This window comes from Muntiacus reevesi, chromosome 5 (genome assembly GCF_963930625.1).
Source record: "Muntiacus reevesi chromosome 5, mMunRee1.1, whole genome shotgun sequence".
In the NCBI taxonomy this organism is placed as follows: domain Eukaryota; kingdom Metazoa; phylum Chordata; class Mammalia; order Artiodactyla; family Cervidae; genus Muntiacus; species Muntiacus reevesi.
This window is the reverse complement of record NC_089253.1, coordinates 108,237,479-108,253,190: the sequence shown is the minus strand read 5'-3', so window position 1 is coordinate 108,253,190 and position 15,712 is coordinate 108,237,479. Positions and strand designations below refer to the sequence as shown.

At 44.6% G+C, this 15,712-nt stretch overlaps 1 protein-coding gene across 3 annotated transcripts in view; it reads right to left on the bottom strand.

Annotated features, from left to right (window-relative positions):
* Positions 1-15,712, bottom strand: part of CACNA1E (calcium voltage-gated channel subunit alpha1 E) — a 330,655-nt gene that overhangs the window by 80,491 nt on the left and 234,452 nt on the right. For all 3 annotated transcript variants that reach the window (XM_065936984.1, XM_065936985.1, XM_065936987.1), the window contains exons 8-15: positions 13,574-13,689; positions 6,865-6,918; positions 6,132-6,221; positions 4,955-5,164; positions 4,065-4,177; positions 2,117-2,229; positions 1,315-1,446; positions 528-600 (exon numbers count right to left, since the gene is read on the bottom strand). In XM_065936984.1, the coding sequence (XP_065793056.1) occupies positions 528-600; positions 1,315-1,446; positions 2,117-2,229; positions 4,065-4,177; positions 4,955-5,164; positions 6,132-6,221; positions 6,865-6,918; positions 13,574-13,689 (901 nt within the window). The remainder of the gene's footprint in view (positions 1-527; positions 601-1,314; positions 1,447-2,116; positions 2,230-4,064; positions 4,178-4,954; positions 5,165-6,131; positions 6,222-6,864; positions 6,919-13,573; positions 13,690-15,712) is intronic.

Here is a 15,712-nt window from a genome sequence, read left to right as displayed (position 1 = left end):
AAGATACAGCTCCTGAGACAGCAGCATTGATGGAAAGAGCCTCATGGGCTCCAGTTCCAGAAAGCTGAGTTCTGCTTCAGTCTTAGATTCTGGCTAAACAGAGTTCTCCTTTAGCTCTTAGACATCACCGATTTTGAGTTTCCTCCCATGATTGAAAAAAAAAAAATCAGGTGGGGGTGGAAAAGATTCTTCATTAAATGGACATACAAGTTAGAAGGTACTGTAAATTTCATAAAACCAGAAATGTGATGTTACTGAATGTCTTTGACTTAATTAACATCTCCTGCAAACTGAAAAGTGCAGGGAGAAGGCCAATGAGGTCATCACAACAGAGCTCTTTTATTATTTATGAGAACAGAGCTATAGAAACCCTAGGAATTACAGTGGTGATGACTACTCAATAAGCAAGAGTACTAAGTACTGCCTGAGAGGAGCCTGGAGAGGAAAGGGAGGATTCTTTTACAACATCATCACCTTGGAGCATGTGCACCAAGGGATCCCAAGTAACATTTCTAACATCCTCATACCTGGAATACAGTCATGATGGCTGCAGGGAAGGTGTCAAAGTTTGCTGAAGGAGTCCCGTCATTAAAGTTGAACCTGAGAAGGAGATTCAGAGTGAATGAAATGAAAATCTCACACACCAAGTTTTCCCTTCCTAAAATTATGCCATTTTCATCACTCTTTTCCCCTTTTTTCACATCCCTGTCTTCCCTACTCTCCTTCCATTCCAGTAAGTTACAAAGATGGTTTTAATGACTACTACCAGGAAGTACCAGGTCTTCCCTGGTGGCTCAGAGGTTAAAGCCTGCCTGCAATGCGGGAGACCTGGCTTCAATCCCTGGGTCGGGAAGATTCCCTGGAGAAGGAAATGGCAACCCACTCCAGTACTCTTGCCTGGAGAATCCCATGGACAGAGGAGCCTGGTGGACTACAGTCAATGGGGTCGCAAAGAGTCGGACATGACTGAGCGACTTCACTTTCACTTCACCAGGAACTGTGCTCTTGAAGGGCACTGGTGATGGGATCTGGACTGATCTTGACTTGTAAGACCCCAAGCTTTCAGAGGCAGCTCCAAAGGGGCACCTTTCAGGGGCAGCTCCAAAGGGAGAGGTCCCCTAAATAAGAACCCCACATGGTGTGGAGGGATTAAAAACAGAGACATTAGTTTCACACATAACGTGCATGGTTGATATGGGCCATGAACACGAACAAACACATGGTAACATGGTGAACAAACTGGTGACCCCAGAGTTCACAAGATGAAGTTGAGGTTTTGAGGCTGCTTTGACTGGAAACTTCATTGGTACTTACCTGCCCCCAAACAGCTGCATTCCTAGGAGAGCAAAGACAACAATGAAGAGGAAAAGGAGGAAGAGTAAACTGATGATAGACTTCATGGAACTCATCAAGGAGACCACCAAATTCCGGAGGGATGCCCAATACCTACAAAAACCCAGACAGCGTTACAGCGGCAAGTTCAGTCACTTCAGTTCAGTTGCTCAGTCGTGTCTGACTCTTTGCGACCCCATGAACCGCAGCGCGCCAGGCCTCCCTGTCCATCACCAACTCCCGGAGTCCACCCAAACCCATGTCCATTGTGTCGGTGATGCCATCCAACTATCTCATCCTCTGTCGTCCCCTTCTCCCCCTGCCCTCAATCTTTCCCAGCATCAGGGTCTTTTCAAATGAGTCAGCTCTCCACATTAGGTGGCCAAAGTATTGGAGCTTCAACTTCAACATCAGTCCCTCCAATGAACACCCAGAACTGATCTCCTTTAGGATGGACTGGTTACAGCAGCAAACTGAGTACCAAATTACCCTCAGGCTCAGCTGGGCATCTGCCTGGAGACCTATGAGATAAGCTGCATCTAGATACTTGTAGGAAGGAGAGATGGAGTGATAATGTGGGTCCCCTCGGGAAGGTGGCACAGGATCTGGCACTCAGGCATTTTCCTGGTTTGGTCTTTGGAGATGGAAGAGAAGCTGAAGAGTGGAGTAGGGGGTGGGGTAAGGAAATGGATCCTGTGGTGAGGATGTAAGGCAATATAATGTGTCAGAGAGGAGCTTCCATGACCAGAGGTGGTTGGGAAGAGTCTAGATTTTGATCACTTACTTGGTTATTTTAAATATTCTTAGAAGCCGGAGAGCTCGCAGGACACTGATTCCGAAAGACGTACCAGGTCTGAAGATGGCCCAGACTACTTCAAAGATGCTGCCCACTGTGACCTAAAGAGCCAAAGCCAGCCACGGTGAGAAGAAAAGGCAAAAGGGGGAGGGGGGGGGGAGAAGGGGAAGGAGGTATTACTCAATCAACAGTTCTCACTGGGCTTTTCTGAAGTTAAATCTTTCCCTCCCCACCCTGCCTCCCTCCAATCATCTTCTTCAAAAGTCGCTCCGTCCTGTCTGACTCTTTGTGACCCTGTGGACTATACAGCCCATGAAATTTTCCAGGCCACAATACTGGACTGGGTAGCCATGCCCTTATCCAGGGGGTCTTCTAAACCCAGGGATCGAGCCCAGGTCTCCCACATTGCAGGCAGATTCTTTACCATCTAAGCCATCAGGGAAGCCCATCTCCAACAGGACCATCTATTTGTGAAGGCTGCCAAGGAAAAATGAGACTCTACCACTTTTCTCCCCACTGTTCCCCACTCTCCTTGCTAAATTTCCTTCTTCACACTGTAGATTGCTTTACCGACTGCTCTGTCTTTCCTGAAAACTACAAGTCATTCACCACTTCTGCACAGATTTGACAGCTGTACTGTTCTTATTAAAACACCTTGAACAGACAGACAAAAGAGCAGTCTTCAAATAAGAAAACAAATTTAAACGAATACAGGTTACTTTCCAATATAAAAACTTCTGAAAAGGTCCACATTTTCCCACTGGCCTAGAATTTAGTGTTAACAAGAATGTTTCAGTCACCTGTGCCTGAAATGGCTTTCAGTCACTCAGGCCCCACACACCTGGATGTGATGGTACTAATTAGTGGCATAGAATCTGATTGCTATAGGAAGCAGCAATGTCAAATTAGCCATTCAATTTGTTTTATGTTTTAATTATATGTTTATTGAAGGTCTAATACATTCCCCACATCGCACTAGGAGAAATAACAGAAATTAATCCTCACAGCAATGCTGAAAAGTATGTACATAAGGGAACTAAGATAAAAATGGTCTTTCACTAGTTCTTATGCCTGAAAATTGCCTCTACCCAGAAGCATATGTTCCAAGTTAAAATGCAGGTTGGCAAGTGCTCAAAATCGTTAGCACCTAACTGGAGATTTGGCAGAAAATGAAGTGGGTTTGGCAGAAGGAGAGGTGGTTCAGGAACCCAAAGTTTTGCAACCTAGTTCTGCTGCTAACTGGCTGTGTGAACTTGCACACGAGGTCCCCGGTTGACTCATGTGTAAATGGGTAGCCTAACTCCCAACACTTAACATCGTGGGCAGGACTGAAAGTGGCAGAGGACAAAAATGTGCGTGAAAGCACCTTGAAGAGCATTGATAATGCACACATTTATGTATCGTTATTATTTAAGAATGTGGACACTGGGTGAAGTCTATGTGGGGACTTGCTAATATAAGAGGGTGTGTGTGCATATGAGTATGAATGTTTAAGGGTATATCTAGATAATTTTCTCAATTTTAAACTGAACTAAAAAAATAAATATATTTCTCAGTTTTGATCAAACCACTTTCCGGAATCAAGTCTTTTGTTCTCTCCCAGGCTTCCTCCAAGGTAATAAGTGGTTCAAAATTCAGGCTATGGGGAGCTTTGTAAAACTTACTGAGCTATATACACTGAAGTGTTTACTCTCTGGTGTGCGTGTCACACATTTCAGTAAAAACATTAAAAATAAAAGAGCATTTCAAAAACCCAAACAAATCCTCGTATGGCAAGTATTCACTCATTCCTGACCTCCCTTTGGCTAATCCTATCTATCCTCCTTTAATAAATGCTGATTTCAAGGCTTCACGCTGAGCCCCAGAGCAAGGTTCTTATCTCAAACCACAGTACAGCAACTCCAGGCAGAAAGATGGGTGACTCTGGAGCACTTACCCCAAAGTCAAAGCAGTTGAAGGAAGAGTGAAAATAAAGGCGAGGCCCCATGCCATACATCTTCAGGGACATCTCTAGAAGGAAGAGCCCCAGAAACAGAAACTCTGCATAGTCTGAAAGCATTAAAGGCAGAAGCATTGGTTCCATGGATGGCATGGGCTCCTGTCCTCCCTGACCCAATCCCCACCACCCACGGAGGAGCCCTTAAGAGCGGTGGGACCCACACGGGCAGGACATTCAGTGACCATAGACCCAGTCAATGCCAGGCAAAACCTCTCCTGGTCTGAATATGCTCAGACCCAGGCTGAGTCCCACAGTCCACAGGTCAGCTCTGCTCTCTTCTGACAGGTGGGTTTGTCACTACCATTTACGTGGCAGATGGCTTTCAGGAGAGAGAAAGGGCTTGAGTATAGCTTTGATGAAAGAGCTGGATTTCCTCTCCACACACTCAACTGTGACAGCCTCTAGGAGACTCACCCGCATCCCGGGGAGCCTTACCAAGGGCTGACCTATGGTAGGTTTCCTTCCTGGTCTGCTGAAGGTATCCATGTCCCTAAGAACTTGTCCCTAGGACTTGGGTGACCAAGACTCCCTAATCATTGAGCCTCCTGAAGGCACTAAGTGAAGGCCCTGGATTATGCAAGGTATAACACTATGTTGTTGACTCATCACTAAAGATTTATTTATCTGATTCAATAATGAAATGACAGCCGAAAACAGTCATGGGATAATCCCGACCCGCTGAGGACAACTCTGGTTACAGCGTGCTGGAGGCAGAACTCTGGGCAGGCAGAACCACTGCCAAGCCCACGTGACACCTCCTTGCTCTCTTGACATTCACACACCAATCAAGTGGCAGCCGTGAGAGCCAGCAGTCACCATTCACTTACAGAGGAGGTGGGTGAGCCACTGGGGCTGGTTGTGATGGACGATGGCCACACAGGCAGTGTTGAGAGCCACAAGGCTTAGCACGATCCAGTAAAACACCTGGGACTTAACCATGTGGCGGATAGAGATACGCAAAAGTCGCTCCTTGTGCCGGAAATAGGAGGCCCCATCCACCTTTGCGCTCTTGATGCTGGCTCGGGCAAGAGGTGTGCCTAGCGGGGGAGAAGGAAGGAGGAGAAATGAGACTGCAAAGGAGGTCACCCTCCATGACAAAGGGGCATTCAGAGGTCCAGATGGGCAGCTTTGGTCCCAGGGCTAGGGGACTGCCACCTTGCAGACCCCAGGGCATCCCCACGTTATGAGCTAAGAGTTTTCACAGTGCAGCAGGAAACTCTGCCTTTCCTCTGGGCACCCTTGGTCCTAGGAAATGGAAGGATTCCCCGGGGCAGGATAGCAGGCATCCAGCCGGTATCTTGAATCCTAATAGGATCCTGTTTATGTTTGTAACAGATTGAGCTTTTCTTTTTAAATATGCTTCAGGCACTGGAGTCATCCTGCTGCATTTGTGATTTTTCTACCCCTGGCAAACTGAAGCAGTGATGAGCTCCGTACGCCTCTTCTGCCTTTCAGGATGAAGTCAGACCCTTCCCTTTTTTTTTTTTTTCCTGGAGAAGAAAAGTCTGCCATCAGCCAGACTCTCTAAGAGAACCTGGGATGAACAGCCGGCAAGTTAAAGGGTTGTCAGTAAGAATCTGTTTAAGCATCACATGGGAGCAGGTGATGCAAGTAGGTAGATGTTACTATGATTAAGCAAATGATTGCAGTTTCTCATATGGGCGTCCTCAGTGAACAATATCCCAAAGTGGGTGCTCGTTAGCACATCCAGGAGAGATAGGATACACATGCTGAAGAGATACATCTGCCACACTTGAAGAATCTGGGTTGAATTCTTGGCCCCAAACCCGATGTTTCACATAAACATTATCCTTTGGTCCATTTTATTTTTTTCCTTTAAGTCACTGTTGATGAGATTCGATTCCAGTGCCTTTCCCTAATTATATCCCAAAGTTCTGGATTCTTTGGGCTCCCCTCCTCCTTGTGGCGTTTCTCCTAAGATAGAATGCTCCCTTTCACGGGAGGTCCGGAGCAGTGAAAGATGATCCGGCAACCTCCACTCACCCACAGAGGAGATGTCCACGCAGTGCTCGTCGCTGGAGTCCCGTGCCATGGCCTCGGTCCGGCTTCTTTTGATGGTTGCCCTCCGAAGCACTACACCAGGGAAGCAAGGGGCAGAGAGAGGACATGAGAACCACCAGATCAGTCTGGTCAAAGCAGGACTGTGGCCTCACGGCACCTGTGACACAGGCACCTGCCTTTAAATACCCGAATCAGGGTGAGAGAAGTTACAAAGGTCTACAGAAACGTGACTGCCCTGCTCCGCAGCGCCTGACACAGAGGCTGTTGAATCCCACGCAACAAAGCTCCTGACTCCTTGCAGGAGCTTTTCTAAACGCAGCAGGTAAACTGGCAACCTGTATCTATTTGTTCTGCCTCTTCATAAACAATGTCACTTCCTGCCAATGAAAGTGGTCCCAAGATGCCCCCTGCAAATTGTCAAAGAAGATCCCTTTCTGAACCACTGGTTGTATGATGGCCTTTTCATTGCCCATTATCAATCACACACCCTGGAATGAAACAACTCTTGGATTTCATTTTCATCACTTTAAAAAGCATTTAAATCCATGACTCAATTCCCTTCCTTTTAAAGCATGAGGGATTTTATGACAGAGAGACTCGCATTTCAATTCCCAAAGCACCCCTCTTTTCTTTCTTTCTCCTCTTTTGATCAAGAGACATAGCCGCAGACAAGGGGCAGATGAGAGAGCAATGAGGCCTTGGAGCACTTCCTTACCTTCTAAGGCTGACGTTCCAGCATTTTTGTTTTCTTCAGCAAGCATGACTTCCTCTATATGGAAACAAATGGTTTAGTAAATTATCAGTAAATGCCAAATTATTTTGCGAAATGAAAATCCCTGAGGAACAGCTCTGGCTCCAGGGCAACGTGGAGAGACAGCAGAGTTCAGAGCTGGTTGCAGGCACCAGCATCAGAAAGACATCAAGGGTCACGGACGCAGCACTGGAGCATCAGAACAGAAAGGAAGGTCTTTAATGAAGGGGGCATCGGGGGTTATGGGTTAAGATTCAGCTCTTTGTCTGATACACCGTTTAGGAGAATAAACAGCTCTGAGAGCGAGAGTTGATCTTTTTAACTAAAATTCTCCTAAATTGATAAAAACGAAAAATTTCCATGTCTGTTTTCTTTTATCCAGGTTCCTTAAAGCTATTTTAGCAACAGGAGCTTCCATAATTTTGCTTGTTTGCAGTAGCCCCCAGGTCATAACACCTCCCCCTCATTCAGAAGATGAGACCACATTTTGGGGTCTAGCCTACTTCTTTCAGGAAGGGGCGAAGGAAGGTGCTCACAGCCCCTTAAAGAGAGGAGCAGGCTTGTGGGCTTGCTTCTTCTCCCCCCACCATGTCCATTCTGCCTTATTGAGCAAAGCCTGAGTTGAAGAGGCTTTGGCCCATCATGAAATTGTCCCTGTGACATAATAAAATATAAATATTTGGTTTTTGTTCACCATTCAGGCACAGAGCTTCCAAAGCCCGTGGGATGTACTGTCTTTTGTATGCTAATGAGATGACTCACTGCCGGAGAGGCCTAGATAGTGTAAGGGGGGATGGTCACTCAAAAAACCACACCACATGATTAGACGGTTGTAGCTTTCAGGCTCATCCCCTTTCCCACCTCTCAGGAGCCGAGAGGGGCTTGACACTATCAGTCACCAATGGTCGATGATCCAATCAATCAGATCTGCATAAGGGAACCTCCACTTAAAACCCTACATGGGACTTCCCTGTGGTTCGGTGGGCAGGAATCTGCCTGCCAATGCAGGAGACACAGGTTTGATCCCTGGTCAGGGAAGATTCCACATGTCATGGAGTAACTAAAGCCCATATCCCACAACTACTGAAGACTGAATGACTAGAGCCCGTGCTCCACAAGAGTAGCCCCCACTCGCCGCAACTAGAGAAAGCCTGAATGCAGGAATAAAGACCCAGCACAATAAAAAATAAATAAATGAATCATTTTAAAAAAATCAACAACAACAACAACAAAAAACCCCTACAGGATGGGGCCCAGGTTGCTGATAGGTTGGTGAGCCCATCAGGGTGCTAGGATGTGCCTGGATGTGCATGTAGGCTCAGTTATTCACCCATTATCCCTACCCTCTATTACATACCCTGTGTATCTCTTGAATTTGGCTGTTACTGACTTGTATTCTTCATAATGAACTGGTGATAGTTTTTCCTGAGTTCTATAAGTCATTCTAATGAATTATCAAATCTGGAACCCTTTGAATGTGTACTCAGCCAGGAAGAAGTACAGTCACCTGGGGACCCTTCTGTGGCTGGTGTGTGAAGGAGAGATGGGCACATGGGTGGAGCCCTCTGCTTGTGGGGTCTGCACTCACTTTGGATGGCTTAGTGTCAGAACTGAATTGAATGGTTGGATACCCCACTGGTGCTAGAAGGGGAAAGACCTCGTTGGCATTGTGACAACATTATTTGGTTGTTGGCATTTGAAAAACAACCACTCTGTTCCCTGGACTCCCCTCTTGACCTCCTCAGGAGCAGTCCTGTACTCCATAGAGGTGTCATCATGGGTGAGACACTATTTTCTGCCAAGACTTATTAGAATATGCCTTACTGAAGAAGAGAAGCAAAAGGCAAAGGAGAAAGGGAAAGATATCCAATTGAATGTAGAGTTGCAGAGAACAGCAAGGGGAGATAAGAAAGCCTTCTTAAGTGAACAATGAAAAGAAATACAGGAAAACAATAGAATGAGAAAGACTGGGATCGCTTCAAGAAAGCTGGAGATATGAAGAGAACATTTCTTGCAAAGATAGGCTCAATAAAGGACAAAAATTGCAAGGACCTAATAGAAGCAGAAGAGATTAAGAGGTGGCAAGAATACACAAAATAGGTCTCAATGACCAGGATAACCATGATGATATGGTCACTCATCTAGAGTCAAACATCCTAGGATGTGAAGTGAAGTGGGCTGTAGGAAGCATTACTATGAACAAAGCTAGCGGAGGTGATAGAATGCTAGCACGAGTTGTTTCAAACCATAAAAGATGATGCTGTTAAAATATTGTACTCAATATGCCAGCAAATTTGGAAAACTCAACAGTAGCCACGAGACTGGGAAAGATCAGCTTTCATTCCAATACCAAAGAAAGGGAATGTCAAAGAATGTTCAAACTACCATACAATTACACTCATTTCACATGTTAGCAAGGTAATGCTCAAAATCCTTCAAGCTACGCTTCAGCAGTACTTGAACTGAGAACTTCCAGATGTGCACGCTGAATTTAGAAAAGGCAGAAGAACCAGAGATCAGGTTGCCAATATTCACTGGATCAAAGAAAAAGCAAGGGAATTGCTGAAAAACAGCTACCTCTGCTTCCTTGAATACACTAAAAACCTTTGACCGTGTGGATCACAACAAAGTGTGGAAAATTCTTAAAGAGATGGTAATATGAAACCACCTTGCCGTCTCCTGAGAAACCTATAGGCAGGACAAAAAGCAACAGTTAGAACTGGACATGGAACAATGAACTGGTTCAAAATTGTGAAAGCAGTACATCAAAGCTGTGTGCTGTCACCCTGCTTATTTAACTTCTATGCAGGGTACATCATGTGAAATGCTGGGCTGGATGAAACACAAGATGGAATCAAGATTGCTGGGAGAAACATCAATAATCTCAGATATGCAGATAACACCACTCTAATAGAAGAAAGCAAAGATAAACTAAAGAGCCTCTTGAAGAAGGTGAAAGAGGAGAGCAAAACAGCTACCTTAAAACTCAACATTAAAAAAACTAAGATCACGGGAACTGGTCCCATCACCTCATGGCAAATAGATGGGGAAAAAATTGAAACAGTGACAGACTTTATTTTCTTGGGCTCCAAAATCACTGAAGATAGTGACTGCAGCCATGAAATTAAAAGACTCTTGGTCCTTGAAAGAAAAGCTGTGACAAACCTAGACAATGTATTAAAAAGCAGAGACATGACTTTGCCAACAAAGGTCTATATAGACATCCATATAGTCATTTATGGATGTGAGAGTTGGACCATAATGAAGGCTGAGTGCAGAAGAATTGATGCTTTTAAACTGTGGTGCTAGAGAAGACTCAAGAGTCCTCTGGACTGCAAGAAGATCAAACCAGTCAATCCTAAAGGAAATCAACCCTGAATATACATTGGAAGGACTAATACTGAAGCTCCAACACTTTGGCTACCTGATGCAAAGAGCCAACTCACTGGAAAAGACCCTTATGCTTGGAAAGATGGAAGGCAGAAGAAAGGAGAGATGAGATGGTTGGATGGTATCATTGACTCAATAGACATGAATTTGAGCAAACTCTGGGAAATAATGGAGGACAGTGAAGCCTGGTATGCTGCAGTCCATGGGGTCACAAAGAGTCGGGCATGACTTAGCAACTGAACAACAAGAACAACATCTCTCAAATGTATCAACAAAACAGACCTTCTGTCGCACATATAGTGGGATTCTGAGCCCCCTATTGAGAGTGGTGTGGATGAGCTTTGATCCCCACTCCTGTCTCAGTCATAAGCGAGGGGACGTGGAAGTGCCAGCAATCATTCCCTGAGATCCCAGCTGCTGGGGATAAACCTGCAGCAGTTCTATTAAGCAATGGTTTAATTTAAGCATTTCTAACAAGTACAAAGACAAGCATAAAAGGGTAAAGTTATTACCATAATTCCACCTGCATATAAAACTGAGAGTACGTAATGTATTTCCCAGGGAGGGGAACATGTTGAGGCTCAGAATGTACCACGCAGGATGACCATTATAAAGTCATAACATTTAGCTTTCTTTTTTAAGTACAGCCCTCTGGCAAAACTAAGTTAACAGGTTAAGTGTTATTGGTGGGATGCTCCTTGATGTGCACATAGAAGGTTTGAAAGTCACTGACAGCACTGGCTTTTGGAGGCCATCCTTTCAAAATTAGGTACTTGTTAAATACCTCATAGCAACATGAATGACCTCAGCCAGAGAGTCTTTTTCACTCTGCACAGTGTCTGGGGCTTTGGGGTGGGCAGGTCTGAGGACCCCCGAGGCAGAAGGAGGGTGGATGGTGCTGTTGAGTACCTCTGGGGAGCACTCGAGGGCTCCTGATGGGCTGGCACCACCCCCTCCCCCAATGTCTTTTGCCAAGTTCGCGCTGGAACTTGTGAGTGTCTTTCCAGGGAAACGTAACCCATATGTCTCTGAATCACTCACGCTCCACTTGTAAAGGAAAGGGCCAGGAAGCACAATTTGACGTCGCAGTGCGTCTTTTTTTCTTAGAAGGAGAAGAGAGCAGGCTTTGCCAACTGGAAGAAAGTGAAGCCTTGGAATTCTGCATGTAGTTTGAAAAGCAGAGCCACAAAGAGCAACATCCTGAGTCCCTTGACCCTGAAGGGGGCCGTGGGAAGGGCGCAGAGGGTTCTCTTTGGGGTTTGCTGCCAGCCTGCTCACTAGGGTGGTCTGTCAGATGGCTCCCTTGCCCAGGAAGCCAAGGGCAGTTGGGAGCTTCAAGCTGCCAGGCTGGCCTGGAGGCAAATCTGTTGAGTTACTGTTCTGAGAAGAGGGAGGGAAGATTCAAGTCCACGTCCACACAAGAGTCTCAAAGGAGCAAGGATGAAATGGGGAGTATAGTCACCACTCCATGGCTCTTGCTTCCAGAAGCAGCAAAGAAATGCAGATGGTCCCAAATGAGGAGTGGCTTTTATTTGACTTTGGCATGGCACTTTGCATCATTCCTGCTCTCTCACCCGACAGATGATCAAACATTGACTTCTGAGCTGAGAGAGCCGGTATGTGTTATGGTCAGAATAGGAGTCATAGTATCCATCATTCCAAAGCTTAGAGAAGAATAAAGGTCAGGCCACTAAGTACCCAATCCTATTCCAAATTCTTTCCAAGAGATCTCTTTGTGCTCTGCTTTTCTACCAGGAACAGAGCTAAGGTGCTGGTTTTTTTGTTTTTTTTTAAATTAAAAAAATGTACTCTTTGTTCAGTAAGAAAATGAAGATATATAACACCAATGCAATGCAACCTTTAAAATAACAAGGAAAGCAAATGTATCCTCTTTACTGACAGATATGGGGTGATCGACGCCCCTCATAAACAGCAGAGCCACAGTCACTCTTGAGTTTGGAGGCTCTCTGTGGGTTCATAAAATCAGGATAAACCTGGACCTTTCCTCAGGGCTGGGCAACAATTATTCCTGAGGCTGAGCCATCAGTGAGGAGCTGATGACAGCAAGGAACAGGGAAAACCAGTTCTCGGCATCATCTCTTAGGTGGCCTACTGTAGTAGTCTATCGCTCTCTCTGCTCAGGCCCAGGTCTTCCTACCGTCTGTTCTCAATGCAGCAACCGAGTGCTTCTATAAATCTTAAACAGAGCATGTCCCTTCTCTGCTCAAGACCCTCCTGCGGTTCTAACTTGACTCACAGGAAAGCCCTGAACTTTACAAGGGCTGGTAAAGGTCCTACAGGCTCTGCTGCCTGCTCCCACCATGAGAATGCCTTCATCCCAGCTTCTGCCCTCCCCTGCTCACACCTCAGGCAGCTCCTGGAGCCCTCTGGGTCTCCTCCCACATTGCAGCCAGGACACTGGGGAATGTTTCCTTCAGGGCTCCCTGAGGCTCACCCTCTCATCTCCTTCACATCTCTTCCCAGATAGGTCTACCCTGACCCTCCATTTAAAACTGCAACTCACCCTAAACCCCTAGCCCTACCTTGATCTGTTTTCATTGTACTTGAAAGTGGAAACTTTTGTCACTCAGTCGTATCCAACTCTTGTGACCCCATGGACTGTATGTAGCTGTCAGGCTCCTCTATTCACGGGATTTCCCAGGCAAGGATACTAGAGTGGGTAGCCATTTCCTTCTTCAGGGGATCTTCCCAGCCCAGGGATTGAACCCAGGTCTCCTGCATTGTTGGTGGATTCTTTACCATCTAAGCCACCAGGAAAGAGCTTCATTGTACTTATTATCCTATGAAAAATTACTCCTTATTTTGTTCATCACTGCCTTACCAGCTATAGGGTAATTGAGCTCCACGAGAGTTGAGCTCTGGCTCACTGCTGTATCACAAATGCCTAGAACTGGACTTGGCACAAAGTACGCCTTCAATAAATATCCGTGGACTGAACGGACTATTGTTAGCAGTAACGGTAGTAGTGTGAAATGGCATCAGCCCAGACTTTGCTCTCGCACTGGGTTATGTGATCTTTTACTCAGCTCACCTTGCTGAAATGTCTGCCTCATGAAAGGTGTTTGGTAGAAGAACAGGGACAGACTCCAGAGGGAGAAAATGGGACCAGTTGGGAACCCCCAAAGCCAACAGGTCATTTCCAGCTTCTCTCCGCTCTGGTCTAGACTGGCCTTTTGAGCAGAAGTACTGGGAATGGGTACTGGGGTGGGTCCCGGATGTCTGTGCAGCCCATCACCAACCTCCTCCAGCCTCCAGGTCTTACCTGCTTTGTCTATCCAGGCGCGGTACCCATTCAGCTCACGCTCGATCTGCTGCTGGCGCCGCAGTTTCATGAAGGCTCTCCGGTTCTCCACTCTCTCTCTCTCTTTGGCAAATTCCCTGTAGACAAAGCGGATAGGATTCACTAGGTTTGGGCAGTGCCATGACCAAAAGAAAGGGTGAAGCAAGCAGGAGAGTGAGTGAGTAGGCAGGTACTGTGTATACCCCATTTCCTTTGTCCCAGCCTGCAACTATAATCTTAAAATGTTGCACAGAAATAAACTTTGTTCAACTTCTTGCAGGAAGTTTTCTCAGATCAGTTTCATTTCAGTCAGCACTAAAACTTTCTGCTTGCTCTAATTTTTCTTTTTTTTCAATATAAGTTATCTTCTTGAAATAAAATGCAATAAAGCTAGAAATCAATAACAAAAAAGACAACTAAAAAACACTCATATATTTGGAAATGAATGAATACACCATTAAGAAATCCCTCAATCAAAGAAAAAAAATTAAATAGAAATTAGAAAATAACTGAATCATACATATAAAACTTGTACTATGAGTATATTTCATGTTCTTGGAAAGAAACTTACACTAGAATACTATTTTAAAAAGCTGATATTAGCAGGAATAGAAGGAACATACGTCAACGTAATAAAAGCTATATATGACAAACCCACAGCAAGCATCACCATCAATGGTGAAAAATTGAAAGCATTTCCCCTGAAATCAGGAACAAGATAAGGGTGCCCACTCTCACCACTACTATTCAACATAGTGTTGGAAGTTTTGGCTACAGCAATCAGAGTAGAAAAAGAAGTAAAAGGAATCCAGATAGGAAAAGAAGAAGTGAAACTCTCGCTGTTTGCAGATGACATGATCCTCTACACAGAAAACCCTAAAGACTCTTCCAGAAAATTACTAGAGCTAATCAATGAATATAGTAAAGTTGCAGGATATAAAATTAACACACAGAAATCCCTTGCATTCCTATATACTAACAATGAAAAAACAGAAAGAGAAATTAAGGAAACAATACCATTCACCATTGCAACAAAAAGAATAAAATACTTAGGAGTATATCTACCTAAAGAAACAAAAGACCTATACATAGAAAACTATAAAACACTGATGAAAGAAATCAAAGAGGACACAAACAGATGGCGAAACATACTGTGTTCATGGATTGGAAGAATCAATATTGTCAAAATGGCTATTCTACCCCAAAACAATCTATAGATTCAATGCAATCCCTATCAAGCTACCAACGGTATTTTTCACAGAACTAGAACAAATAATTTCACAATTTGTATGGAAATACAAAAAACCTCGAATAGCCAAAGTAATCTTGAGAAAGAAGAATGGAACTGGAGGAATCAACCTGCCTGACTTCAGACTCTACTATAAAGCCACAGTCATCAAGACAGTATGGTACTGGCACAAAGACAGAAATATAGATCAATGGAACAGAATAGAAAGCCCAGAGATAAATCCACGAACCTATGGACACCTTATCTTTGACAAAGGAGGCAAGGATATACAATGGAAGAAAGACAATCTCTTTCACAAGTGGTGCTGGGAAAACTGGTCAACCACTTGTAAAAGAATGAAACTAGAACACTTTCTAACACCATACACAAAAATAAACTCAAAATGGATTAAAGGCCTAAATGTAAGACCAGAAACTATAAAACTCCTAGAGGAGAACATAGGCAAAACACTCTCTGACATAAATCTCAGCAGGATCCTCTATGACCCACCTCCCAGAATATTGGAAGTAAAAGCAAAACTAAACAAATGGGACCTAATGAAACTTAAAAGCTTCTGCACTACAAAGGAAACTATAAGTAAGGTGAAAAGACAGCCCTCAGATTGGGAGAAAATAATAGCAAATGAGGAAACAGACAAAGGATTAATCTCAAAAATATACAAGCAACTCGTGAAGCTCAATTCCAGAAAAATAAATGACCCAATAAAAAAATGGGCCAAAGAACTAAACAGACATTTCTCCAAAGAAGACATACAGATGGCTAACAAACACATGAAAAGATGCTCCACATCACTCATTATCAGAGAAATGCAAATCAAAACCACAATCAGGTACCATTACACGCCAGTCAGGATGGCTGCTATCCAAAAGTCT